This window comes from Podarcis bocagei, assembly GCF_964188305.1.
Source record: "Podarcis bocagei genome assembly, chromosome: 16".
In the NCBI taxonomy this organism is placed as follows: domain Eukaryota; kingdom Metazoa; phylum Chordata; class Lepidosauria; order Squamata; family Lacertidae; genus Podarcis; species Podarcis bocagei.
This window is the reverse complement of record NC_138142.1, coordinates 32,397,121-32,420,555: the sequence shown is the minus strand read 5'-3', so window position 1 is coordinate 32,420,555 and position 23,435 is coordinate 32,397,121. Positions and strand designations below refer to the sequence as shown.

The following is a 23,435-nucleotide window of genomic DNA, read 5'->3' as shown; positions in this document are numbered from 1 at the left end:
TTAAGGAACAAGGAAAGTCCCACCACCACACCTTTTATTTACCATGTGTTTGGTGAAACTATTTTTTATTCTTCTATTTTACTCTGCGCATCATGGAAGGTGATTTTATAGTTTATCCGTATATCCTTTTGATATATCATACACAGAGACATGCATGTCATTCTGTAAGCTGCCTTGGGCTCCATATTGAAGGAAATGTGAGCTCTTAAGTCTTAACTAATAAATAATATAAATAAATAAATAATAAATCATGCACCCAGGGCAGCAGATCTCAAGCTGCTTTCTGCTTCCTCCTGGACTACACTGCTGTTCGAAGATATTCTCTCCCTCCAGCCTACATTTTACATTGGCATGCCTTTTACAATCTCGAAAAACTCAACAAAACAACCACAGACGTTTCACCGGAGCGTAGAAGCGCAGGGGCCTCCCGTTTGTGTTTTATCTTTGCCCCAGCCCTGTTTGCTCGGGAGCTGCTGCCCAACCACAGCTGCGCGCCCCCCAAAAAATGAGATTCCTCCATTCATCCCTACGACGAGCGCCGCTCCCTCTCTCCGCGACTGTAGGTAAAGGGTGAACTGAAGGAGTCTTCTTCCTTCTCCTTTTAAACGAGCCGGAAGTAGAACTCCGGATGCGGAAAGCTCTAGCCGCGGCACCTCTATGGTCACAAAGCCGAGCGTTGAGGGCGCGCCTGACGTGCTCGCGTACTATAATCACCGGAGGGCGGGAGCGCGTCCGTTTCGGGCATGCGCAGTGCGGCGCGTGGGGCCCCCCTCAGTTGGATGAAAAATACTTCGTGAGGGAAAGAGCGGAGGGAGCAACTGGCTTGGCTTTCCAACCGACTCGAGAGCGGATTTATCACCGCCGCCGTCATTCTTGCTGCTACTGCTGCTATTGTTTTTAATCTTTCGAGCGAGAGGCGAGGTGCCTGTACCTGTCCGAGTCCTTGCCTCTCTCTCGGCCTCATCCTGCGCTCGGGGAAGCGCCGACTCTCCCTCAGGGCCGCTTCCCTCGATGGCCGACGGAGGAAAAGGAGGCTACAGCGGTGAGGAGAGGAACGGGGGCGGGGGGCTCTTGAGCAGCGGGGGTGGGTCAGGCCAGGGGATATGGGGGTGGGTGGGCTTCGCTGGCGTGAGGGGTGGGAACCGGGCCGAAGCCGAGAGGGTACTTTAAAGACACGGGTAGCCCAGCGTGTTGCGCCTCCAGGTCCTGTTGGACTCCGGGTCCCATCCGGCCCGCGTCGCTAGCGAGGAGCCCGGCAGCGCCTGGAGAGCTGCTCTAGGGCACAGGAGCCAACTCCTAGGGGCCGAGGTCCCTTCGGCTTCCCCAATGAGATACTTGAAGGGTCCGCCTCCCGCTTCCTCCGCTCCGAAATTGATGGGCAATGTCATTCACGCGGCGCATGTGCGCCTCGTGATCGATTGTGTGGGGCACGGCTTACCTGTCCGTCCCCCCTCCCAATATTTTATTCAAGTTGGCACCGCTGCTCTAGGGAGTCAGGAACCTTTTTTGGGGGGGTGACTATGTGGGCCACTCTCAGTCCTGTGGAAGGAGGGATGGAAGACCAGGAAGGGTGGGTCGGGTTTGTGGGCAGTGGGCCGGGATGGGAGGGGGAGGAGCAGGAGGGTGGGGGCAATTAAGGCAGGGAATGCTCTAGGGCAGAAGGAGAGAGGAGGTGAAGACAGTGGCTATTAGGGGAGGCGAGGGGGGTATGGAGGAAGGTGTTATGGGGAACCTTAGGCGGGGTAGAGGTTCCTTTTTGAGAAAAGGCTAAAGAGCTTGAAGGCTTGAGAGTCAGCTCTTTTTTGTGTCTATAGTATTGTCAATGTGACACACACACACACACACACACACACATACATGTATCACTGACAGGGGTAGGAGAACCTGCTTTTGTACAAAAATGAAGCAAGATGGCAGGGGCAGCTCCTTGGAGAGGGTTCCTTTCCAGGGATAACTAAGAAGATTTGGATAGAGTTAAAGAGCACAGAGAGAGGAATTTCACTATTTCAGGTCCTTGGGGGAAGCTGAAGGGAGGCAATGGTGGTGGTGGTTAGGGAATGGAGACTTGTTAAGAGGAAGTGAATGGGAAGGTGTGTCCTAGTTCATGATATTCTCTAGTTGTCTGTGGAGAACTCAGAAGCATGAGGGCACCTTGCTGAATTTTGTAGGGAGCACAGAGTGTAGAAGAAGGCAATTGATGGCCCAAGGGTAGTCAGTGTGGTGTTCTGCAGACATTGTTGGGAATGCAGCTCCCTTCAGCACCAGTCAGCATGGTCAGTGGTTCAGGGATGATGAGAACTGGAATCCAACAATGTCTGGAAGGTGTCGTGTTGGCTATCCCTGCTCTAGTTTGCTTTTTGAGACTTACCTGGTGTGATTGTTTCTCTGAATACTTTGCTTGACAGCCTTCTGACACTTCAGTTTTTTGCCCTTACATAGAACATGATGACCGTGTGGGTGGAGGTGGTGGCAACAGGGGCTTCCCAGGGAGGAGGCGAAAAGGTCGAGGCCCCTTCCGAGGAAAGATGTACAGTGAGATGAACCATCACCCGCGGAACTGGAGCGGCGCAGGCCCCAGTCCTCGTAGCCGACTTGAAGAGGAGGATGGAGATGTTCTCATGAGTGACCCTCATGATGTGCTGCGATCCCGCTAGTAAGTAAAGTGTTCTCTTGGGTGGACATAAACATACTTTAGCTTGTAGGCATGCTGCTGTTGCTCAGCCTCGGTTACCCCATCTGTCAAATGGGAACAGCGACTTATATCAGAAGACTGTAATAAGATAGGCATTATGAGTTGTATCAGCTAAGTTCCACTCAGTGTAGGCCCAGTGAAATCAATGGATACTGCTAATTTAAATCCATTGGTTTCAGTGGGTCTACTCTGAGTGGAACTTAGTTGGATACAACCCTAAGTGGGGGCGGGGGAGGGGGGAAGAACCACCTTATGTGCAGAATGACACTTCACCACCATTTTCCTGTAAGGTCTGAAGCACTTTTGAATCCTGTACTGGTTATATAGTTTTCAGCAAAGATAATATTCATTCCTTTTTCTTCGGAAGTACACTGGGGCCAAAAAGTGTAATTCTCAAAAAGAATAGATGTTCCCTATTAAGGACACTTTTTAAAAAGTGTTCTTTTTTTGTTTTTTTGCTAGTGAACCATTTAAGTGTGTGAATTTCATAAGATCTCCAGCCAACCCCATAGAAAGGTTTTTGTAGCAAGTCTAGGAAAAATAAGGGGACCATTTCTTAGGGCATCACTTGGTTAAAGGCAGGATGTGAATAAGGTCAAGGAGCTGGTATTAATGAAGATCAGAATGGTAAAAGCCTGTGACCTGCTCTGTTTTTAATGCTCTAGTTTACAGGCCCTCACACACCCTAGTTTAAAAAAAAAGCATAGAAGGTGGAGCTCTTTGAAGGGATGTGAACCTTTCTTGCCTAACCAGGTACAGGTTCTCTGCTGTGGGGAGGGACTCTGTGCACATTGAGGTCATCTGAATCATTCCTCAGCATAGCACTTAACTGGCTGCAACCAGATGAAGAATCTGTGAAGTAAATAATAATAATAATCAGGGAACCAATAATTGAATGTATTCATCGTTTGGAAAAAAGGCTAGAATCACAAGTTACCTAGTTCATTGAGTAAAGTTAAGTTGCGGGTAAAATTACCATTTAAATGTCTGATTAGTTCTGTAATTTTTTTTGGGGGGGGGAACCAAATGCTTTTTATTACTGCTTTGTCCACAGAAACAAACCAGCGAAGTAGAATAATTTGAGTGTTTGATCCAGACTTCTTTCTGGGCAAGGTTTCTCATATCTTAATTTGACACTCTGCTATACTCCATTCTGAAATCTTGTTTTCTACTCCTCAGCACTCCTTACGGTCGTCCAAACAGAGATCGGGAGCGGGGAGGTCTAAGCAATATAAGCCTCACAGTCAGACAGAATCTGAGTACCCTAGAGCGGCTTGGCCCCAGAAGCAATGCCCCCAAGAGGACCTGGTTCAAGGTTTCAGTAAGTCACATGGGGGAGGGGAGGGATTTGGAAGCGGAGCTTGAAGGACCCCTGGCTGTTGTTGGCAGAGGTGCTCTGTTCCTGTAGAGTTGCTGTTTTGACGGACTCTTGCTTATTCAGTTCCTAAGCAATGCTGCGTGTCATTGGCTAAACTGTTTAGATTCTAAAGGGGAGGGTGGGGCTGGCAAAATGCCCTCCTAAGCAAAGAAGAACAGGCCAAGCAGGGGACTGAGAAAACAGCAGACCAGAGGCAATGAGGCCAAGGTAGGAGGTGAGGACTGAATATTGAATGTTCCAGAAGCATGAGGAGAAAGAAAAGGAGAAGTGGGCAGAAAAGAGCTGTAGAGGTGAGGTTAGCTCTCATGCACACTTTGATCTGAAACAATCAGTCCAATCTTTGTGTCAATTCATTGTTAATTGTTTAACAGAGCAGCTGGTTTACCTGAATAATTTTCAGACTTGAGTGTGCTGAAAACACAAGGAGCTACCGCTTTTTGAGTTAGGCATGAGAACATTGTTAAGCAGGGTAGAAAGGGAGCTTCCCAGTTTCAGTTCTGCTGGTAATCTGCAGGTCAGTCATTCCCTACATGGTAGCTTTGCAGTCCCATGTGGTTTGGGAGGGGAAATAGCTAAACCTCACAGGATTGGAGTTGAGAGAATGCTGCCTTCTTTTATAACAGAAACAAGCAGCACTATGGTTTGACTTTGACAACCAAGCCTCTTAACACTGTGTATTTGGGGGTGGAGATTAAATGCATTTATTACTCCAGTTTCTATCTTGCCTTTATGCATATAACACCCAAGAAAGCTAACAGTGGGCTGTATCAAATGTTATTCCTGCTCAGAGTAGACACATTGAAATTAACCAACATGACTAACTTAGGCCCATTCATTTCAGTAGGGTACAATAAATAGAACTTCAGTAGATTCCACCCAGTAATAATACTACAATAACACATTTTAAAACCAATAAGTAAATAGAGCAGATAAAACCTATCAAAGATACAAATTGAGGCCACAAACATAATAAGACTAGTCATGATTTTTTTAAAAAAGAAAAGTCAGCTTGACGGGCCAAAGGATAGTTACATAAAAAAGATTGTGTGACTGTGAAATGACATTAGAGAAGGCCCTTAGGTCATGTCCTTGCATGTACGCCCAAACTGCAAGCCCAAGGCTTCAGAAGAAGTGCAATTCCATCCAAGACAGCATGAATCCCCATTCCCTGATTTTAAATGAACCAAGTTCTTCACCAGCATCCAGGCCATTAGCAACACTGCACACTGATTCTGAACTTGAACAGGTTTTGGGGGGGATTTAGATGGAAATGAGAGAGTTAGTCTCATCAGCATGTTCATAGAATCATAGAGTTAGAAGGGACCCCAAGGGTCATCTAGTCCAGCCCCCTGCAATGCAGGAATCTCAACTAAAACATCCATGATAGATAGCCATCCAACCTCTGCTTAAAAACCTCCATGGAAGAGGTGTTGGTGACACAGATCCTCCAAACTGCAGAATACCTCCCCCAATGGTTCCATGTAGATGTTTAATAGCATGGGAAATGAGATGGAACCCCAAGAGATGCAATTGACCATCAACAAGGGCATCAGACAGGATTCACATGGCACCATTTTTTGAAACTGTTGCCCTAAGAAGGACTAGAGCCACCACAAACTTATGTCTCCAAGTCCCATCACACCCAGATTGTTCAGAAGGTTGATGCTACTGAAAGCTGCAGAGAGGCTCAGGAGAACAAACCAGGAGGGGTGAGCTCCCTCTTTTTGCCCAAGTTGGAAACTGGCCAAAAATTATCCAGTATGTGGGGGATTAAGGAGGAACCCCTCCTTTAAATATCTTAGCACTACCCTCTGTACTTGGTGGAACAGTACTATCTTGTGACAAGGCATTTGCATCTCCTCACTGGCAGGTTTTATGAGCCAGGAGGAGCAGGGATTGAGCAGTCAGGTCTCACTTCTCCAACAGTCCACGTCCTTGAGTTGCACATATTGAAATGTATCCAGAGACTGTTTGTACTCATGGGTTTTGCCCTTGTGTACAGTTGATGCTAAATATAGCTATACCTAAGCTTAATGGGATTAGGAACTTCAGTGAAAGTCATCAACCATTGGATCTAGACATCTTTTCAAATCTTTTCCTGAGCTGATTCTCCAGCTGCAGGCTTTTACATCTGATTTATTTCTCCCAACATGCCCAGTCCAGCCATTCAGTGTATATGCCTGGGACAGCTGGTTTTGCTAGAGAGCCGATTTGAGGAGATGTCAGAGGGTGATAGGCCAGAGCTAGGAATAGAGGAGAAATTTGTGCAGTCTGCATTTTAAAGCGAACATACCTCATTTGCTGATCCCAGACTTAGCTGTCAATAAGATGACATATTTCTCCAAATTTTGCTCCACAGTTTTGGTTCAAACATGTGAATCTTTTTGTGGGGGATGATGCATACACAATTCATTTTTGTTAAGCAGGAAAAAGCATTGAAAGTAATAAACATATTTTAGGGGAAGAATGTACACACTTTATACACAATCTACGTACAACTTTTTGTGTTACCTTTATCCACAAAAAAATGGGAAGGGATGGGTGTATGATTGACATGGAAATGGACACAGAATGGAAATAGGCTGATTTGTGCATCCCTAGCCAAAGCCCTTCAGTCATCCACAATGGACTTCCAGTTCCATAGCCTTTGCACTTTACTAAACTGGAAGTCAAAATCTTGCTGCTCCCATTTCACCTATGCCTAGAAACATCTCCCTTTGTTCTCTTTCCAGCTGAATTGTGGCATTTTCTATCCCATAGCTTACAAAATGGGTGCCTCCCAGGTTTCACATTTCCAGATTAGCCAAAAGCTTTTCTTCCTTCCCCACTGATGCAGTGAAAAATGTCCCCAACCTACCATTTGGCAAATGGACTTGAGAGCTGGATATTATTACCACATCAAAGCTTTGGTATGGTTCTGCTTCTTGCCTTGATTGGCTTTTTTGCTTTTCTCCCCCTCAGATTCCCTATGGAAGGAAATACGAAAAGGCCTGGCTGATTAATGTCATTCAGAATTTGTGCAGTGTTCCCTTCACTCCTGTGGAGGTAAGAGAGGCATACACATGTTCCCTGGGCAAGAATTTTCCTTTCTGTTTTACAGAATTGACAGTCTTGTGATTCCCAAATTGTGTGCTGCAATAGGAGCTGGGGTGTTCCTTGAAACCGCCATGTCAGATGCATCCAGCACCCATTGTCATTTGGATCAGGAGGTTGTATGTGGCATTGATTTGATCTTGCCCCCACCCCAGTTAGTAAATTGCCAATGGTATTCTGATAGAAGTTGCACCAGCAATACTCAGATTATAAGGTGCTGGGCAGAGGCTGCGTTTCCTTGGGTGTGCCCAGTATTGATTCTACTCAGAAAACTTAGCTACTGTTTTTTAGAAATGCCAAGCAAGAATGTTTGGCTAGAACTGGGGAAAAGAGGAGTCAAGGAATGGAGCTTGTGTTGAGTTCCTCAACTTTCTCCCATAATTCAAGCTCTATACACTAGCATCCCATGCTGCAGCTGACGGGTACAGGGGAATCCCTGAGTCACCACCATTGCTTAGAATACCCAGTTGCCTTAACCACCTGAGCAGGATGCCAGGAGGCATTAATTGTACTTCTCTGCAATTGAAGGGAGAGGTACTGCTCTCTTCCCCCCCCCCCCAAAACCAATCAATAAAATGTTAGTCATTTTTGAGCATCTGAGTGAATTGTGCCTTCAATTTTAATCTAGGAAAATCTTACTGTGTCGTAGATAATTCAGCAGTTTTGGAAATGCTGGTGCTAGTGAAATAAAAATATGAAGGAATGCGGAGACTAGGGGTGGCATGAGTCTGGCATTAGCAGAACGTGTTGGTGATAGGGAAGCTTAAAAGATCCAAGCCCTGCACCTTCTGGTCACTCAAAGCTGTGCCCAGAGGCATTACAAGGCACCTTCCATGCTGTATAGTCTTTATTAATTATGAAGATCAGCTCCTTTTTTTTCTAATTAAAGAAGAATGAGCTCTGTCTCACACCAAGACCTTTCCCCCTCTTGCCGCAGCTACACTATGCCAATAATCGGGTAGTGTTCTATGTGGAAGATGCCTCTGCAGCCAACGCCCTCAAACAGGTGTCTCGAAAGATTGTTGCCCCAGATGGCTACAAGGTTGGTTTGTTCTTCCTCTGTGGGCCTGGGGCTAGTGGGGGCGGGGATACATGAGGTTGGAGGGCGATTAGCTATGTCCAGACTAGTGAGGTTGCTTGATCAGTTATAGCTCTGACCTGCCTCATGTGATCGTCCTTTGCTGACACAGCTTAGATTCAAGCAGTGCCTGCAAAGGAAGAAAGGAAAGAATCAGGAGTGCACTCTTAATTATTTCCTTTGAAGTTGTGAGGTCAGGTAATTGAGAGATGGTCAACATCGGCCAGAGTGGCTCAAAGGGGAGTGGGGGAGCTTAGGATCCAGCCCACCTGCAAGATCTTGTTCTCCAATCCTCTCTACATACATTAAGAAGCCTGGGCAGGGATTAACCTGCACCCATCCAATCTCCAACTGGTATTTCTTTCAGATTGTGATACTTTTAAACCCATGCAGTTCACCAACATCTGTCCAGCGTGAATTGAAACCAGAGGAGATTGAGCAGCTGAAGGTGAGTGGAATGTGCCAGAACTTCAGTACTATTTTCTTGCCATCCACTTGCCAGTCTGCCCTGCATTCCCAGAAGTGGTTTATGTCTGGTGTTTTTCTCTTTGGGAACCTGACAATGATCCTTGATTTTAAACTGTCTCAAGTGGTTAGCAAGTTGGAATGGGAGATGCCATCTGTCTTTAGTGGGAAAACAAGTCCCTGTTCAGGTTGTGAGTATTGTACAATCTCTTCCCAACTTTGGTTTGGTTTTTTCTTTTGCTTCGGGTACTGAAATTCTGTTCTTCCCCTCAAGCAGGCAGGAATAAGCCTGTCTGAGGCCTTATCTATCTAATGGAAATTTTCTCTCTCCTTCCAGCTTTGCATGAGTAAAAGATATGATGGTTCCCAGCAGGCCTTGGATCTAAAGAACCTTCACACAGATCCAGGTAGGACACCGTACCCACCTTTTCACTGTTGGGACTGCTGTTCTTCTACACCACTACCAGTGTGGTGTAGTGGTTAAGAGCGGTAGTCTCGTAATCTGGGGAACCGGGTTCGATTCCCCGCTCCTCCACATGCAGCAGCTGGGTGACCTTGGGCCAGTCACACTTCTCTGAAGTCTCTCAGCCCCACTCACCTCACAGAGTGCTTGTTGTGGAGGAGGAAGGGAAAGGAGAAGGTTAGCCGCTTTGAGACTCCTTAAAGGGAGTGAAAGGCGGGATATCAAATCCAAACTCTTCTTCTTCTTCTTCTACACACCTAGAACTCTGGTTCCAGCTTCAGGGGCGGAGGTGGGTTTCTGTTGCAGATTCCAGCTGGCAGTGAAGTGAGATTCATGCTATTTTTTAACTCCCCAGATCTGGTAGCCCAGAACATTGACATGGTGTTGAGTCGCCGAAGCTGCATGCTAGCTGTGCTGCGGATCATCCAGGAGAACATTCCTGAGGTCATCCATTTCTCTCTCCCTTTCCCTCTCTTCAACCCAGCCTTTTTCTTGCCTTGGTGCACTCGGGGATTGGTGATTTCTCTGAAATTTCATGCTGAAAACATTTCAGCTTGCCCTCAAATGAATATGGACCCTTGTAAGTAAGCGGTCCGTAATTACAAACCATACACCAAACATCCTAGAAGGGGTGGCGGTATTGGGTTTGCGTTTTTTGTTTATCTGTTCTTGTATTTATCGTGTATTTTGTGTCTTATCTTCTATTTTTATGTTGTGAACTGTCCTGATCTACAGATGGAGGGCAGTATACGAATATAAATAAAGAAATAAAGAAATCTTACTGTAGTTTAATTTATTTTTTAATGAGGTTTTTTTAAAAAAAACAAGAACTGCCTTGAGGTGACTTGGTGGCAAAAAGCACATCTCTCACTCACACCTCACAAATCCCCCCCCCCATCTGTCCTTGCAGCTCCTTTCTCTGAACTTGAGTGACAACAAGCTCTATCGCCTGGATGATATGGCTGAGCTGCCCCAGAAGGCTCCCAACCTGAAGATCCTCAATTTGTCTTCTAACCAGGTAGGGCTGGATGCTCACTAGCTCAGCCTGAATCTTCCATTGGGTAAAATCTTCACTCTCTTCACTATGCTCTCTTTCTTTCCCTCCTGGCTCCCTTCAGTTGAAGACAGACCGTGACTTGGACAGGTTAAAAGACTTGAAGCTTGAGGAACTATGGCTGGATGGCAACCTGTTGTGTGATAGCTTCCGCGACCAGTCTACCTACATCAGGTGAGCAGTAGCCCTGGGGCTGCCTAAGATGTCCTGGAAGGGCGCACCTCCACCTACCCAGAGGGCATTCAGGGCATGATTAAGATGTTTCTTGCCAAAAGGCGTATTTTGCCCTCCTAGGGGTGCCAGCTTGGTTATTTTGACCCCATAGCACCATCTGCCTCGGCTGCAGCCAAATCTCTGAAGATGCTGCATCCCATTCCTGGATCCTGAGTTGTGATTCTTGTGATAATGGTTTTATTTCAGCCAGATTGGAGCACTGCCCAGCCCCGTCTCCTCCCCCACCCCATATTGATATTACTACATTTATTAGCTGAAATTTGCTTTTGTGGATGATCTGCCATATCCGCACCTCCCAGCCACCCCAGCCTTGCTTCTCTTCCTTGTGAAATCTTCCTTTCCCCCCTCCCCCGCTTTTCTGTCTGCCTCCCACTCTCCGCTCTGCACACGCCACTTGCTTTTCTCTGCCCCCGGGGCTCTAGGACCTCAGGATGCGCAGCCTGTTCCATCCTCTCAAGTTCCCCTTGTGCACTGCCACCCTCCTTTGAGCCTGCCACGCTGAGCCACCTTGCTCGTGGCCTTGCCTGCTTCTATATTTATATATTGCGGCTCCCCAATGCTGTACCTGGAAGTACCATATTGCACAGAGGCACGTGGAAGTCTTTCTTATGGAGAATTGAAGCTAAGCTGCTAAATCCTGGGGTGCCCCTGGTGCGTTTGGCTCTCACAGATGGCTGGTTAGCCAGTGACGGGTAAGATTCCTTGCGGAAGGAACAACCTAAGACAGGCACAGCCGCACAGTGGCCAAACGGAGCCCTTCCGCCCGCCTCCGGGGAAGTTGGCAAACACAAGGCACCAGAACCCTCCTTCACAGGCTTGTCGTCGGCGAGTAGCTTTTGGACAGCCTCTGCGCCGTTTCTAATGGGGAGACTTTTGCTTCTTGATGATCTGGGAGTGACGATGGTGCTGACTCTGGGTGGAGCAGCAGCAGCAGCAGACTGAAGTGACAAGCTTCTTGCAAGTAAAACTCTTTCTCCCTCAGTTGTGCACTTGGAAGTCCTGTTTGTGTGGCCAAGGCATCTGTATCTCTGCAGGGTTGGAGCGTCAAGAGGGGCAGTGTGGAGGATGGATGAGGCTGTGCATCAGTAGGGAGGAGTTTCCAGGCCTTTTTTTCTTTGTTTCCATCCCTCTGGCGTCCCTCTGCTTCTCCTACCCCCACCCCCACCCGCACCTTCCATGGTCATTAATTAGATTTGGGCCTTGATGCAGGAACTCTCCCAAAGCTGTTTTAAGTTGGGTGCCAGGAAGTTGGCTCAGGCATCTCCATGACCAGTGGGAATTCTTGTCCATTCCCCTACTTTCCCTTCCCTGCCCCTGCCCTCTGGCCTCAGTGGAGCGCTCCTCCTATAAATTGGGCCATGCGGGTGAGTACACACTCAGGTAAGTGCAGAGGGAGACTTTGAGTAGCATGGCTTTGGAGACTTCTGCCTCTCGCACCCGTGTGCATGTGTAAAACTACCACGGGAAGAGTACCAGAGCATTTTACTTTAAAGACTGTGTTCTGCTACCTACTAATTTTTTGAAGTTGGCTGTCACTTGCCCTTGTGTGGTATCAAGTGACAGAACCATAATAATGAAATTGATCAACTTTTCCCTTAAATTGTCTGGCAATATTAAAGGAAAGCTGACTCAGCATTTTCTCCTAGGTGAGACTTGAGTCAGATTTTAATACGCAGGGTGGGAAATGTCAAATATAATCAGATGTCTCTTTAAACTGGATTGCAGTAGTTCTCTAATCCAGCATAAGCAGTACAATCCTTTTAACCCCATTCGTGTTGCTTCTTCCGTGGCTAACGGAAGATGCAGAGCCTAATACGGTTCCACGTGCAGCTTTAGCAACCCGTCCCTGATTTTGTACACGTTCTACCTTTGTTTAAAATGCTTGTACGTGTAAATTTCTTAGGCTTCCAAAGAAACATACAGTTTGAGAGCCTTGGGCGGGGGGCTTTTGTTAAAAGATTCTGGTACTGCCACCATTTTGTGGTGTTTTCTCCACGCTCCTAAGAAAGCCCAGATGCGTGGAATGAAACTTGTGGGACCTGTCTCCTAAGTTCTTCCAGCTGGGGAGCTGGTTGTTGCTCTGTAATTCAGAATCCAGGAAGCGAGGTGTGGTGAGGGTTCTGAATCACCAGTGGGCAGCCTATATAATTCGGTGGGCATCTGTTTGGCCCAGGATAACAAATTGATAACTCTCCACCTCCTGACAGCAGTCGAGGCAACTTCTTTTTGCAAGACTTCCCACCTTGGTTTTAAAGGATGCTTTAGAGAATGATGGCCAGTGGCCAGGGTGGGTAGAGGCCACAACAGGATGTAGTTCAGGTAGCACTGGCTGAGGTAGGAAGATGGTGGTAGCAGAAGGTGGGGACCACCCAGGTAGGCCATGGGTGGGGGGAGGGCAGTGCTCTTGGGGCACAAAGCTCTTTCATTCACTCCTTTTCCCCTTTCTGACAGCGCCATCCGCGAACGGTTTCCAAAGCTGCTGAGGCTGGTGAGTGAATTGTTCAAATTCCAGGTGGATTCTGAGCCAGCTTTTGTATCTGACAGTACTGTTGCCTTACCCTTCTGCCTCTCCCATCACAGGACGGCCATGAACTCCCCCCTCCTATCGCTTTTGATCTTGAAGCACCTACCACGCTTCCCCCTACTAAGGTACAGAAATGCTCGGAAGGGGCAGGGGAGAGGGCCTGTTTTGCCCTGAGAAAGCTGGCGCCTTTCGAACCCTTGCTTCAGTCCCATTGCTCGGTGTGGGCTGTGGCATAGGATGCCTTAGGGCTGGTGCTGGAGTGGGTACTGGGTAGATTTTGCTTGGTGTTTGGGAGGAATGGAGGGGAACAGATTAACATCCAGCTTCTTTCTTTGACTCTCCCCACTCAGGGCAGCTATTTTGGCTCTGAAGACTTAAAAGCGTTGATCCTGCGATTTCTGCAACAGTAAGTAGAGTTGCAAGGTCTTGTACGTTAAAGAAAAGCAGAGCCCCTGCCAACAAGTTTATAACCTGGGGGTTTTGGCACATACAAAAAGGGGAGCTGGAGAAAAAAAAGAGAGGGTAAAGATCTTAAGTTTTAAGTTAGTTCCTGGGAAGAGGGTAGTGGTAATCATGCTGGCTGGCACTTGAAAACCAGGGTTTGAAATTGCATTCCCGTGTTTAAAACTTGGCTAGCAAAAAGGATCACTGACAGTACTGTAATTGAAAGAAGCAAAAGGGTTTATTGAGGCACAGTACCCCATAAAATAGGAACGCGAGTGGCGCTATGGTATAACCCACTGAGCCTAGGGCCTGCCGATCGGAAGGTCAGCGGTTCGAATCTCCGCAACGGGGTGAGCTCCCGCTGCTCAGTCCCAGCTCCTGCCAACCTAGCAGTTCAAAAGCACATCAAAGTGCAAGTAGATAAATAGGTGCCGCTCTGGCGGGGAGGTAAACGGTGTTTCTGTACGCTGCTCTGGTTTCGCCAGAAGTGGCTTAGTCATGCTGGCCACATGACCCGGAAAAACTGTCTGTGGACAAACGTCAGCTCCCTCGGCCAGTAAAGTGAGATGAGCACGGCAACCCAAGAGTCATTCACGACTGGACTTAACTGTCAGGGGTCCTTTACCTTTACCTTTTTACCCAATACAATGGAAATAACATAATAGAAATAATAAAGTGGCTAAAGCCTCTCTTCTATTCGGGCTGTTTCTTTAGCAATGTTTGTATTCTCCCACAGATATTACACTGTCTATGATTCTGGGGACCGGCAAGGGTTATTGGATGCCTACCACGATGGAGCCTGCTGCTCCCTGAGCATCCCCTTCTCACTACACAACCATTCCAGGTAAGTTTACACTTCTGACATTTGTTCCCTTGCCATGGGAGAGGACTGCACGTTGCCCTACTAAACTGTGCTTTGGTTTTGGTGTGACATGGTGTGAGACAGGCTGTGTGCACCCTTTCCAAAGTTTCTGTGCCAAGATGTGGGGTATTTTGCAACCTATACTAAGTAAACAAGAGTTGCTTGTATTAGTCACAAGGAGATTCAAAGAGCTGTGTGTGGATCTTGCACATGCCTCCCATTCAAGTATTTCACGCTTTGCAAACATGAAATCTTTTTGTAAGATGCCATACATTTGGTTGCATTGTGTTGATTGGGAAGAAGATTTGGTGTTAAATAAATCTAACTAGACTGTTCAGAGGGCAGGGATTTGTGGTGCTTCCACAGCTTACTTTTTAAAAAATCCTCATACCAAGAGAGAGACTAAGTTGAAAGTACATGGAGCTGCTTGCTTTACTTTGGAGCCAGCTTGGGATTTAACCCTCAGCACTCTGCCTCCAAATCCAACATTTTGCCTACTGCAGCCAAGTATACACCTCCTGCTATGTAAAGAAAGACCTGGGAAAATGGGTAGGCGTTTATGTTCTTGTTTTGTCTTCAGGAGCACTCTGGCTGAATACTTCAAGAACAGCAGGAATGTGAAGAAGCTTAAGGATCCCAGTAAGTAATGACCAGTGGCGGGGGTGGGGTGGGCGTACAAGGCTACAGACTCTTTTAAGGACAGTGTGTAATCAGAAGTGTTTCATGGGAGACGGGCCCTGCCCAGTGATTCTGCTGCGGAGGTTGGGACCCCAGTGCACAAAAGAGGAGAGCTGCAATGGTGAAAGGATTTGGGACAATGCTCAAATCCACACTGAAGCCCTTCATTCGTAGCAGTCCAGTTGTGGAAGAGGATAACAGAAAAGCCCCTGCTTAAAGTGAATAAACTGTATTGGTTGGCTATTTTGGAACAAGAGCAGTGATTTACTTATTTTTTAGGGTTGGGGCAGACGCTCCTACATTAGTGGATTGTCCGCCACCACACACACACACACACACACACACACACACACACACGTATCTGCTGCTGGTTTCTCCACTTTGGGTTTACTCCAGTGAAGGTAGTAATTGACCTGCCCTCTGCTCTCTCTGCCCCCAGCCATGCGCTTCAGGCTCCTCAAGCACACAAAGCTAAATGTTGTGGCCTTCCTTAGCGAGCTCCCGAAGACTCAGCATGACATCAACTCCTTTATTGTGGACGTCTGTGCCCAAACGGTGAGTCAGGGGAGAAGGAACTGGCCAAGCACTTACCACCTTTCAAGGAGTAGGTGAGGTCAGTGGGCAACAAGAAAGATGAGGGATGGGTTGTTGGTTGGCTGGAAATTTGACTTGCTCCTGATAGCTGATGGGAGTTGAGAAAAATTGCTCCCTCTATGCAGGGTCAAAATATGTGTTGTTCAGCTGGAAATCTTGGAATCTGGAACAAAGTATTATTTCCCCCCCCCCCAATAAGTACATACCCCGCTATTGCTGCTCACTTTTCAATAAAACAAAGGCAATTTACTTCCAGGAAAACCATCCATAGATCTCTTTTTATGCTGCTACTGTTTCAGTCCTTTTAGCCTGTTTTCAGTTGGCATGATTGTAATTGTTTCTATTGCTGTGTATTTATCTTGTAAGCGGCTGTGAGTATTTCATTACAGAAAGGTGGGGTATACATCTTGATGTTAAACGATGTATATAACATCTGTGTGGGTTGCTGCCACAATCTCTTTGGCCTTGAGACCCTTCTTTTCTCATTGCAGAACACGCTGCTGTCTTTCACCGTCAATGGGGTCTTCAAGGAGGGTGAGTGTGCTGTTAAAAGGCTGCTTTGTGACACATCCTGAACAGTGGGAAAGTCAGAACACTTGCAGCACCCAGTGCCCCTTCTTGAAAACTCTAACCTGCGCTTTCTTTCTAAATTCTACAGTGGATGGCAAGTGTCGCGACTCGGTGCGCGCTTTCACCCGTGTGTTCATCGTTGTGCCTGCTGGCAATAATGGGTAAGGGTTATGAGCTTCAGGGCATTGACAAATCCAGGGATTGCAAGACAGGTGTGTCTCTGAAAGGGGCAGGTATTGGGAGGATGATGAAATATTTATAGGGGGATGAGAGACAGAGCCTTACCAGCCATATCTGTCAGGAGCTGGGAATGTCAAAGGCTTTTAAAAATAGCCCATGTGCTGCAGGCATTGGGGGATTGGCCAGCTTATGGAGGAGCAATCTGATTTCTCCCAGTGATTTATATCTGCACTGGTGGACCACTGGCCAATTTCTAGGGGACAGCCTGGCGCTGGTTGGGGAAGGGCCCTAGCTCAGTGCTAGAGCATCTGCTTTGCATCCCGAAGGTCCTAGACTTAGTCCCCAGTATCTCCAGGTAGGGCTGGGAAAAACTCTGACCTGAAACCCTGGAGAGCTGCTGCCAGTCAGTGCAGGCAATGCTGAGCTAGACCCAACAGTCTGACTTGGTATGAGGCAGCTTCGTGTGTCACAATTCTTGCAAAAGATGTGGGGCTAGCATTGATTTTGGCATTTTCAGAAAGCATGTTAATGTTTAGAAGCAGGGGGGATGACAGATTACTTAACAGTTACAGTGTTCCAAAGTATATATTCTCAGTAAATTTTAAAGTGGTTCCTTGGAGCACAGTTTTAAAAGCCAGGCCATCAAGACAGGTTGATTGCCACCTGATTTCCACTCTGCTATCAGAAATCGAATCTAGCGACAATTCCTTTTTGCTGTAGTTGACTTTCCACAGGAACAGTGGGAGCATGCTTCAAAGAACATCATGCTGGTGTGTCTCATTTTTTCTCTGACTTCAGGACCCATTTTACTGAACATTGGCTAGATGCACTTCTAATATTTGCCACACTTTTTGCTACTGTTAGAATATGGCGACCTTCTCTCCTTGGTGAAGGCAGAAGCAAGCATAGTGTCTAGCTGTTGCTCCTTTATTTATGGGAGCATCCTGCAGTGCTTGGCAAGAGATGCAAGCAAGCAAGCTGTAGGAGGTTCTGTGTATGCATTAGCAGATCCTAACCTCTGCTTGCCATCAGAGGGGTGGCCAGGAATAGTCAGGTCTCAGACTGAAAGGGGGAATTCTGGCTACCCTACCCTCAATTATTTCCTCCTTATGTTGGGTGTAGACTTGCAGCCCCTCCATTAACCACTCCTGGCTCTTTTCCCCTCCTCTGCAGGCTGTGCATTGTGAATGATCAGCTATTCATTCGTAAGGCCACCAACAAGGAAATCCGCAAAGCTTTCGTCATGCCAGCGCCCACGCCCTCCTCCAGCCCGGTACCCACGCTCACGGCAGAGCAGCAGGAAATGCTGCAGAATTTCTCACTGCAATCGGGCATGAATCTTGAGTGGTCTCAGAAGTGAGTCTGGGGTTGCTGGGGGCTGGCAGTTGGGGAAAAGGAGTGGGAGATGGTCTTGAGATCAAGGTGGGGGGCAGGGAGGAAAAATGATATTAGGTTAGGCTGCTGTCTCATGACTTTATCATCTCTCCCTACCCTTGCCCAGGTGCCTCTTGGACAATGATTGGAACTACGCTCATGCGGCCCAGGTTTTTACCCAGCTCAAGGTGAGTGCCCTGGTGCCTTTCTAGAGTGAGACCACCAGAACCTGCTGCCAGGCTTAAGAACTGGAGACAGAAAGTGATGGCTGGGATGGATTTGCACTGCAGTTCTGTTACAGGGGAGAACCCTGGGTGGCTTTTCCTTCATTCTCAGGGTCTGATGTGCCTTATTTGAGGGTCATGTTTCCCCCCAGAGGAAGTTTGCAAGGAAAGCCATCCCCTATGTAATATGCCTTGATGTGTGTATTCAGAGTTATTTGAAGCGAGAGCATCCAGAAACCATTGCTGTTGGTTTCTGCTCTTTTGCTTTTCACCCATAGTGCAGTAATGAGAAGCTGATATGTAGCAGACTTTGCCTTTGGACGGGTGACTGTCCTCAGAATATTTTGTCCCCTTACTGGCCTCTTAACTGACCTTTGGAAGAGGAGTCAAGTCCGGATTTGGGAAAACTTTTTTATCACAACCCTGTGAGCCTGGGGAAAACCCCTGGGTTCTGTTGACAGCTTAATGTTTGTCTCAGTCTCCTTGTTAGAACCAGACATGGAGGAGAGGTGGTTGCTGTTAACTTCTTACTCTTCCTTTTCTCTTCTAGGCTGAGGGGAAGATCCCAGAAGTGGCATTCATCAACTGAGCGTTTGCCACCATTGCCCTTACCAAAGCCAGCCAAGCAGCGTTTTATCCTTTGGGTTCTTGTTTTGTAAATAAATGAAAATTTCACTATGTAAATTAAAAAGACTCCTACCCTGTTGTGACTGTGAAGGCTGCACCTGTCCGTGTTGCCATTGGACTGTGGGCAAAAGCAGTGAAAACAGGCCCTTGTGGAAGAGGCAGCACCTCCTGCCTGCAGCGGCAGATGGCGTGAAGAATTGCTGTGTACACTGATTCTCTAACAGACACTGACGACCATGGAAATTTGGAGGAAAGGCACTTGGATCGTTTTTGGGTTCTCCCACCTCCCTTTTAATTTGTAAAGCTGATTTTTAGCATACCTTTTCCCCCCTGCTGCTAACGACTTGGGAGTTGAGTCTTGTATGTGCCTAGAGTAAGAAGTAGTCAGTAGTTCCCAACATGCAACAAGGGTTATATCCCTAGAAGGCAGGGGGAATGGTAAACCTCCAACCTGCAAAAGGCAGAGACGGCAGCAGCACCCACCCGTGTCCTTTGAGGCACAATTGATCATCCTGATGGTGCCAGAGAGACAGTGGGTTTCCTAGTTCTAGGTTGCTTTAGAGGACTTTAGGTATGTGAGACCCCATATGGATGGATGGCCTCTGAAGCACAGCCCTTGCAGGACGTCGGATTTGCTGTCACTCACTGCTTAAATGAGAGGAAGCTTTGTGGTCTGCACACCTAGCAAGCTGTAGCTTCCGTGTTTCTTTTCTGCCTGTAGTTCTTGAAAACACTGTGTTTAGTAAAATTGTTATTAAAACCATGGTGTGCATTCATGTGATGGTGTTCTAAACTAGATATAAGATCACTTCCTTTTACTATGTGGATTTCTTTTTCCGTTTTGGCCACGCACGACTTATAATTATGGAAGATCTGTCAAATGTACAAATTATGTAAATAAGCATACCTTCCCATCTTTCACAATCTTCTATTACTTTAAAAAAAAAGTGTGTAGGGAGGTCCTAATGCTTTGGCCTCCTGCCCTGAGTTTATCCTGCTTCCTCTGAAAAGGAGAGCAAGGTTATGTTATCATTAATTTCTTCCCTGTGGAAGATGGCTGCTCTTGCAGCCCTGGAGATCTGCAAGATCCCCTGCTCCGTGTTACATACAGAGACGTCACTCAGTGACCCAGGAGCCTTGGACGAAGCTTTATTTTTTAAGACTGTGATGGAGAAGGGTGTTATCCAACACTGAATTGTGCTTAGGTGACCAGAATTAGTTGGAAGGGGACTCACAACTCAAGTCCAAACCCTTTATCAGTACAGGGAATCCACTGCTACAACAACCCTGATAGATAGCTATCCACTTTTAGTCTAAATCCTTTTTTTTTTTTTAAATTTTTTAAACAAAATTTATATACAATTTTTTCTTAGTCTAAATCCTTTTGTAATTTGAATATGTCACTTTGGGTCCTACCCTCTGAGCAACAGAAAATAAATTGGCTCTTTGATTTATGCCAGGAGTAGTGAGTGTAGACGACCTTTTTACTCACCCTGGCCTCTACAATAGCTCTTCAGGTTTCATCAACTCTTAATCTGTCATCCAGGTTGGACAGACCTAATTTATTCAACCTTTCCTCTTAGAGTTTGGGTCTCTAGATCCCTCTCCATCTTTGTCACCTATCCTCTGTGCACAACACATGTAGTCTCTTTTTAAAATGATTGTTGCAGCTCCTGGTGCTCCACAAACCGCACTCTTCACAATTTGACAATTCTCTGAGGGAAAGTATGTGCTTTCAAGGTATCGTGTGCACTTCCTCAGCCTTGCCAGTTTGCGTAACTGACCGGAAGCTAAGGCTGCCCTCCCCAAAGATGGCGCCCGAAACGAGCATCCGCCTATGACTGTATAGAGAAGGGGAAGTGGGTTAAAAAGAAAAGGGAGGGGAGAAATACTACAATTCCCATGAGCCTCTTGGGCTGCAGCTGACCTTGGCAAAAGCGGTTCAAGAATGTTGCACTGCACATGGCGAGCTGGGCTGCGGATCGGGGGGCTGGCAGGTGGGGGGGTTGGAAGCTGCGGGGTTTGGAGGCTCTGGGGCCGCTCGGATCCACAACACCCCGTGCGCTTTTGGAGCTGGGGCGCGCGAAGGGCTCGCGGCGCGGAGCTGCCTCGGCGATGGGGCGCCCGGGGCGTGCAGACCGCCTTCCCGTTGGATACTAATGTGCCCCGGGATGTCTTGCTTTTCCAGCACGATCGAGGCCGTTTTTTCCGTATTCTCGGGCTGTTCTGCGCCGGCCAGTTCGTGTTCTGGGCGTATCTGGCACACTTCGCTTTCCACGGCTTGCGGGATGTTAGGGCGAGCCGGCCAGAGCCGGATCCCCAGCATGGGGAGCGCCCTCTGCCAACTCTACCGGGAGGAGCCACGATACAGTTGAGCTCCAACAAGTGGCGCTTCGGTTTCACTGCGTCTTGCCTGACCGTGGGTAAGGAAGGGCTGGATTGCGTTGCCCGCTCCTCTTCCGGGGTTACTTATTAGCATTGGTTGCTCTTCGTTCTTATAGAATTGTGGAATTGGAAAGGACCACGAGGGTCATCTATTCCAACCCCCTGCAATGCAGGAATCGTTTTGGCCAGCATGGGGCTTGAACTCACAACCCTAAGATTAAGAGTCTCATGCTTTAGCGATTGAGCTATGTGCCGCGATGCGCATGGCGCTTTGCGCATTTTCCTAAGCAAAACAAAAAAGACCCCTAACCCCGAGGAGTTTACAATATAAATTGCAATCTTACTTTCATGAAATTGTAGGTTTGCTTCTTGTTGGTGACAGATAGTATGTGGGGCACAGCAGGAAGATGTATCCAAACGTAATATTGTGGGTTTCAGATCCATGGGTTGTAGCCAACTTAGTTCTACCCCCAAATAGATCCATTGAAATTAATTTATTTAAGTAAGGCCCCTATCTGCACTATACATTTAGAGCAGCATCACTACCACTTTAAACAGGCATGGCTTCCCCCAAACAATGCTGGGAACTGTAGTTGTTAACAGTACTGTGAGTTGTTAGGAGACCTCCCCTGCCGTCACCCCCACAGAACTACTGGAAAGAAGGATTGATTGTTAAGCCACTCTGGAAAGTGTAACTCTGTGGTGGGGAATAGGGGTCTCCTAACAAGTCTCAGCACCACTAACAAATGGCAGGCCCTGGAATTCTTTGGAGGAAGCCATGACTGTTAAAGTGGCATAATATTGCTTTAAATATAAGGTGCAGATGAGGCCTCAGCCATGCTCCTTTGTTTCAGGGGGTCTACTCTGAGTAGAATTAACACGGATACAACCCAATAAAAATAAGACACTCCCTGTCCAACTCAGGCTTATAACCAGGACCAAGGATCAGATCCAACATCCATGGCTGGGGCAGGTGTAGTCTGAAACATCCATTAAGGCACCAGGTTGACACAGGCACCCAAATGTATCAAAGCAGGCACAAGTCCAGCTTCTGCGAAATTGCACAGGGCGGCTGCTACCACAAAACAGGCCTTTCCTTGACATAGGTCTGTCACAGCTAAGCTGGCAGAAGCACCTGGGCCATGAAGGTCTTTGAAGGTCACAATCTCTTTGAATCGGGTCCAAAACCAGAGTAGGAGCATGTGCATTGGCGAAGCACTAGTACATGATGATTAAATTTCCTAGTCAGAAACCCAGCAACTGAATTCTGAACCACCTGCCATTTCTGAACCATCTCCCTGGGCAGCCTTAGGATTTATCAGGCATTGCAGTAGCCTGACCACTAGGTTATCTCAGCTCGACTTGTCATCCTGCTCTGTTCCTTTGCAGGTTCTCTGATCTTGGCGGCAGGTTTTGTCTTTTCCCGACGCTCTGTGAGCCGGATCTTGCTGCACCGAGGTGGGCAGGAGGTGACCTTTACCACCTATTACCCCTTGGGCTGGACCTCGTCCTTCACGGTCCCTCTTCGCCATGTGTCCTGCATGTCCCATCGTTCGGAGGTGCCGGCGATGATGCCACTCAAGGTTAAGGGGAGAGCCTTCTATTTCCTGTTGGACAAACAGGGACGGATCACCAACACAAAGCTTTTTGACATTACTGTTGGCGCCTATCGCAAGCTGTGAGGCACAGCACTGCTAGAGGGAAAAGGTGCAGGAGAGGGCCCCTCCTGCATCCTGGGCTGTTGTGCAGATGGAGAAAGATGGACTGGCCACATCCGGCAGACAGAACCCAGGCCTAGAAGCAGCTCTTAAATGGCTTCTTAGCCCTTCTGTGCTTTAAAAAAGACAATTGATGCATGATGTTTCGGGGTAAATGGAAGCTCATCTGGAGAGAGAGAGAGGGAATGAGAGAGAGTGAGATTGCGCAGAGTTGCCCTGGATCCTGAGTTGATTAGCTTGTTTGTTAAAAATCTAGAAAGCACCAACCTGATTTTTGCAGGGGTTTTTTGTACCTCCCAACACACCCCAGCTGCATTCACAGTACATTTTTCTCTGTAATCTTTGGGATGACAGAGGGGGGTGGGAAATGTGTGCTTGTGTCTTGGTAGCAAGAATTATGGTGGTTGTGATGACTGCTGGGTTGATCTCCAGGAACTCATCCTGCCTTAACTGGAGATCATTGAATTTCTCCTTTGTAGAGCTGCCACCTTTATTTCTGGAGAGGCTCCTGTGCTTTTTAACAGGGAGAACAAGGGAGGGGAACCGTTTTTCAGCTCAAGGGCCACATTTCCTTCTGGGCAGCCTTCTGAGGGCCACTTGCCAGTAGTGGGGGGGGGGGGAGGCAAAAGTGAACGGAACAATGAATGTAAACCTGACTTTTGTTAGAGTAAAGTAGTTTCTACACACACCAATCTGTATCCTCCATCCAGACAACCAGGAGGCATTATCAGAGTTCAAGGCTGCATTCCAGCCAGGCAGACACCTTCATGGGGCTGGTGAGGTGTGGCATGGGGAGAG

At 47.5% G+C, this 23,435-nt stretch overlaps 2 protein-coding genes across 2 annotated transcripts; both read left to right on the top strand.

Moving 5' to 3' along the window:
- The first annotated feature begins 776 nt into the window (after positions 1–776).
- On the top strand, positions 777–19,297 carry NXF1 (nuclear RNA export factor 1). Its single transcript, XM_081173317.1, has 21 exons — positions 777–1,042; positions 2,440–2,653; positions 3,872–4,013; positions 7,032–7,115; positions 8,101–8,205; positions 8,609–8,689; positions 9,044–9,113; positions 9,525–9,613; positions 10,080–10,187; positions 10,288–10,397; positions 12,909–12,945; positions 13,038–13,106; positions 13,332–13,387; positions 14,162–14,269; positions 14,868–14,926; positions 15,405–15,520; positions 16,051–16,093; positions 16,218–16,290; positions 17,483–17,665; positions 17,811–17,871; positions 18,458–19,297. The coding sequence occupies exons 1-21, from the start codon at positions 1,012–1,014 to the stop codon at positions 18,494–18,496; spliced, it is 1,878 nt and encodes a 625-aa protein (XP_081029443.1). The 5' UTR covers positions 777–1,011; the 3' UTR covers positions 18,497–19,297.
- A 636-nt stretch (positions 19,298–19,933) lies between these two features.
- On the top strand, positions 19,934–23,329 carry TMEM223 (transmembrane protein 223). Its single transcript, XM_081173403.1, has 2 exons — positions 19,934–20,957; positions 22,309–23,329. The coding sequence occupies exons 1-2, from the start codon at positions 20,483–20,485 to the stop codon at positions 22,599–22,601; spliced, it is 768 nt and encodes a 255-aa protein (XP_081029529.1). The 5' UTR covers positions 19,934–20,482; the 3' UTR covers positions 22,602–23,329.
- The last annotated feature ends 106 nt before the right edge of the window (positions 23,330–23,435 follow it).

What these genes read in the sequence shown, in the direction of transcription:
- TMEM223 (XM_081173403.1), top strand. Translation starts at nt 20,483, where the DNA reads ATGTTGCACTGCACATGGCGAGCTGGGCTGCGGATCGGGGGGCTGGCA. An exon ending in TGCGTCTTGCCTGACCGTGG is followed by an intron (nt 20,958 to 22,308) that starts GTAAGGAAGGGC and finishes GTTCCTTTGCAG; the next exon opens with GTTCTCTGATCTTGGCGGCA.
- NXF1 (XM_081173317.1), top strand. Translation starts at nt 1,012, where the DNA reads ATGGCCGACGGAGGAAAAGGAGGCTACAGCG. An exon ending in TCACTACACAACCATTCCAG is followed by an intron (nt 14,270 to 14,867) that starts GTAAGTTTACAC and finishes TTTTGTCTTCAG; the next exon opens with GAGCACTCTGGCTGAATACT. An exon ending in AGGTTTTTACCCAGCTCAAG is followed by an intron (nt 17,872 to 18,457) that starts GTGAGTGCCCTG and finishes TTTCTCTTCTAG; the next exon opens with GCTGAGGGGAAGATCCCAGA.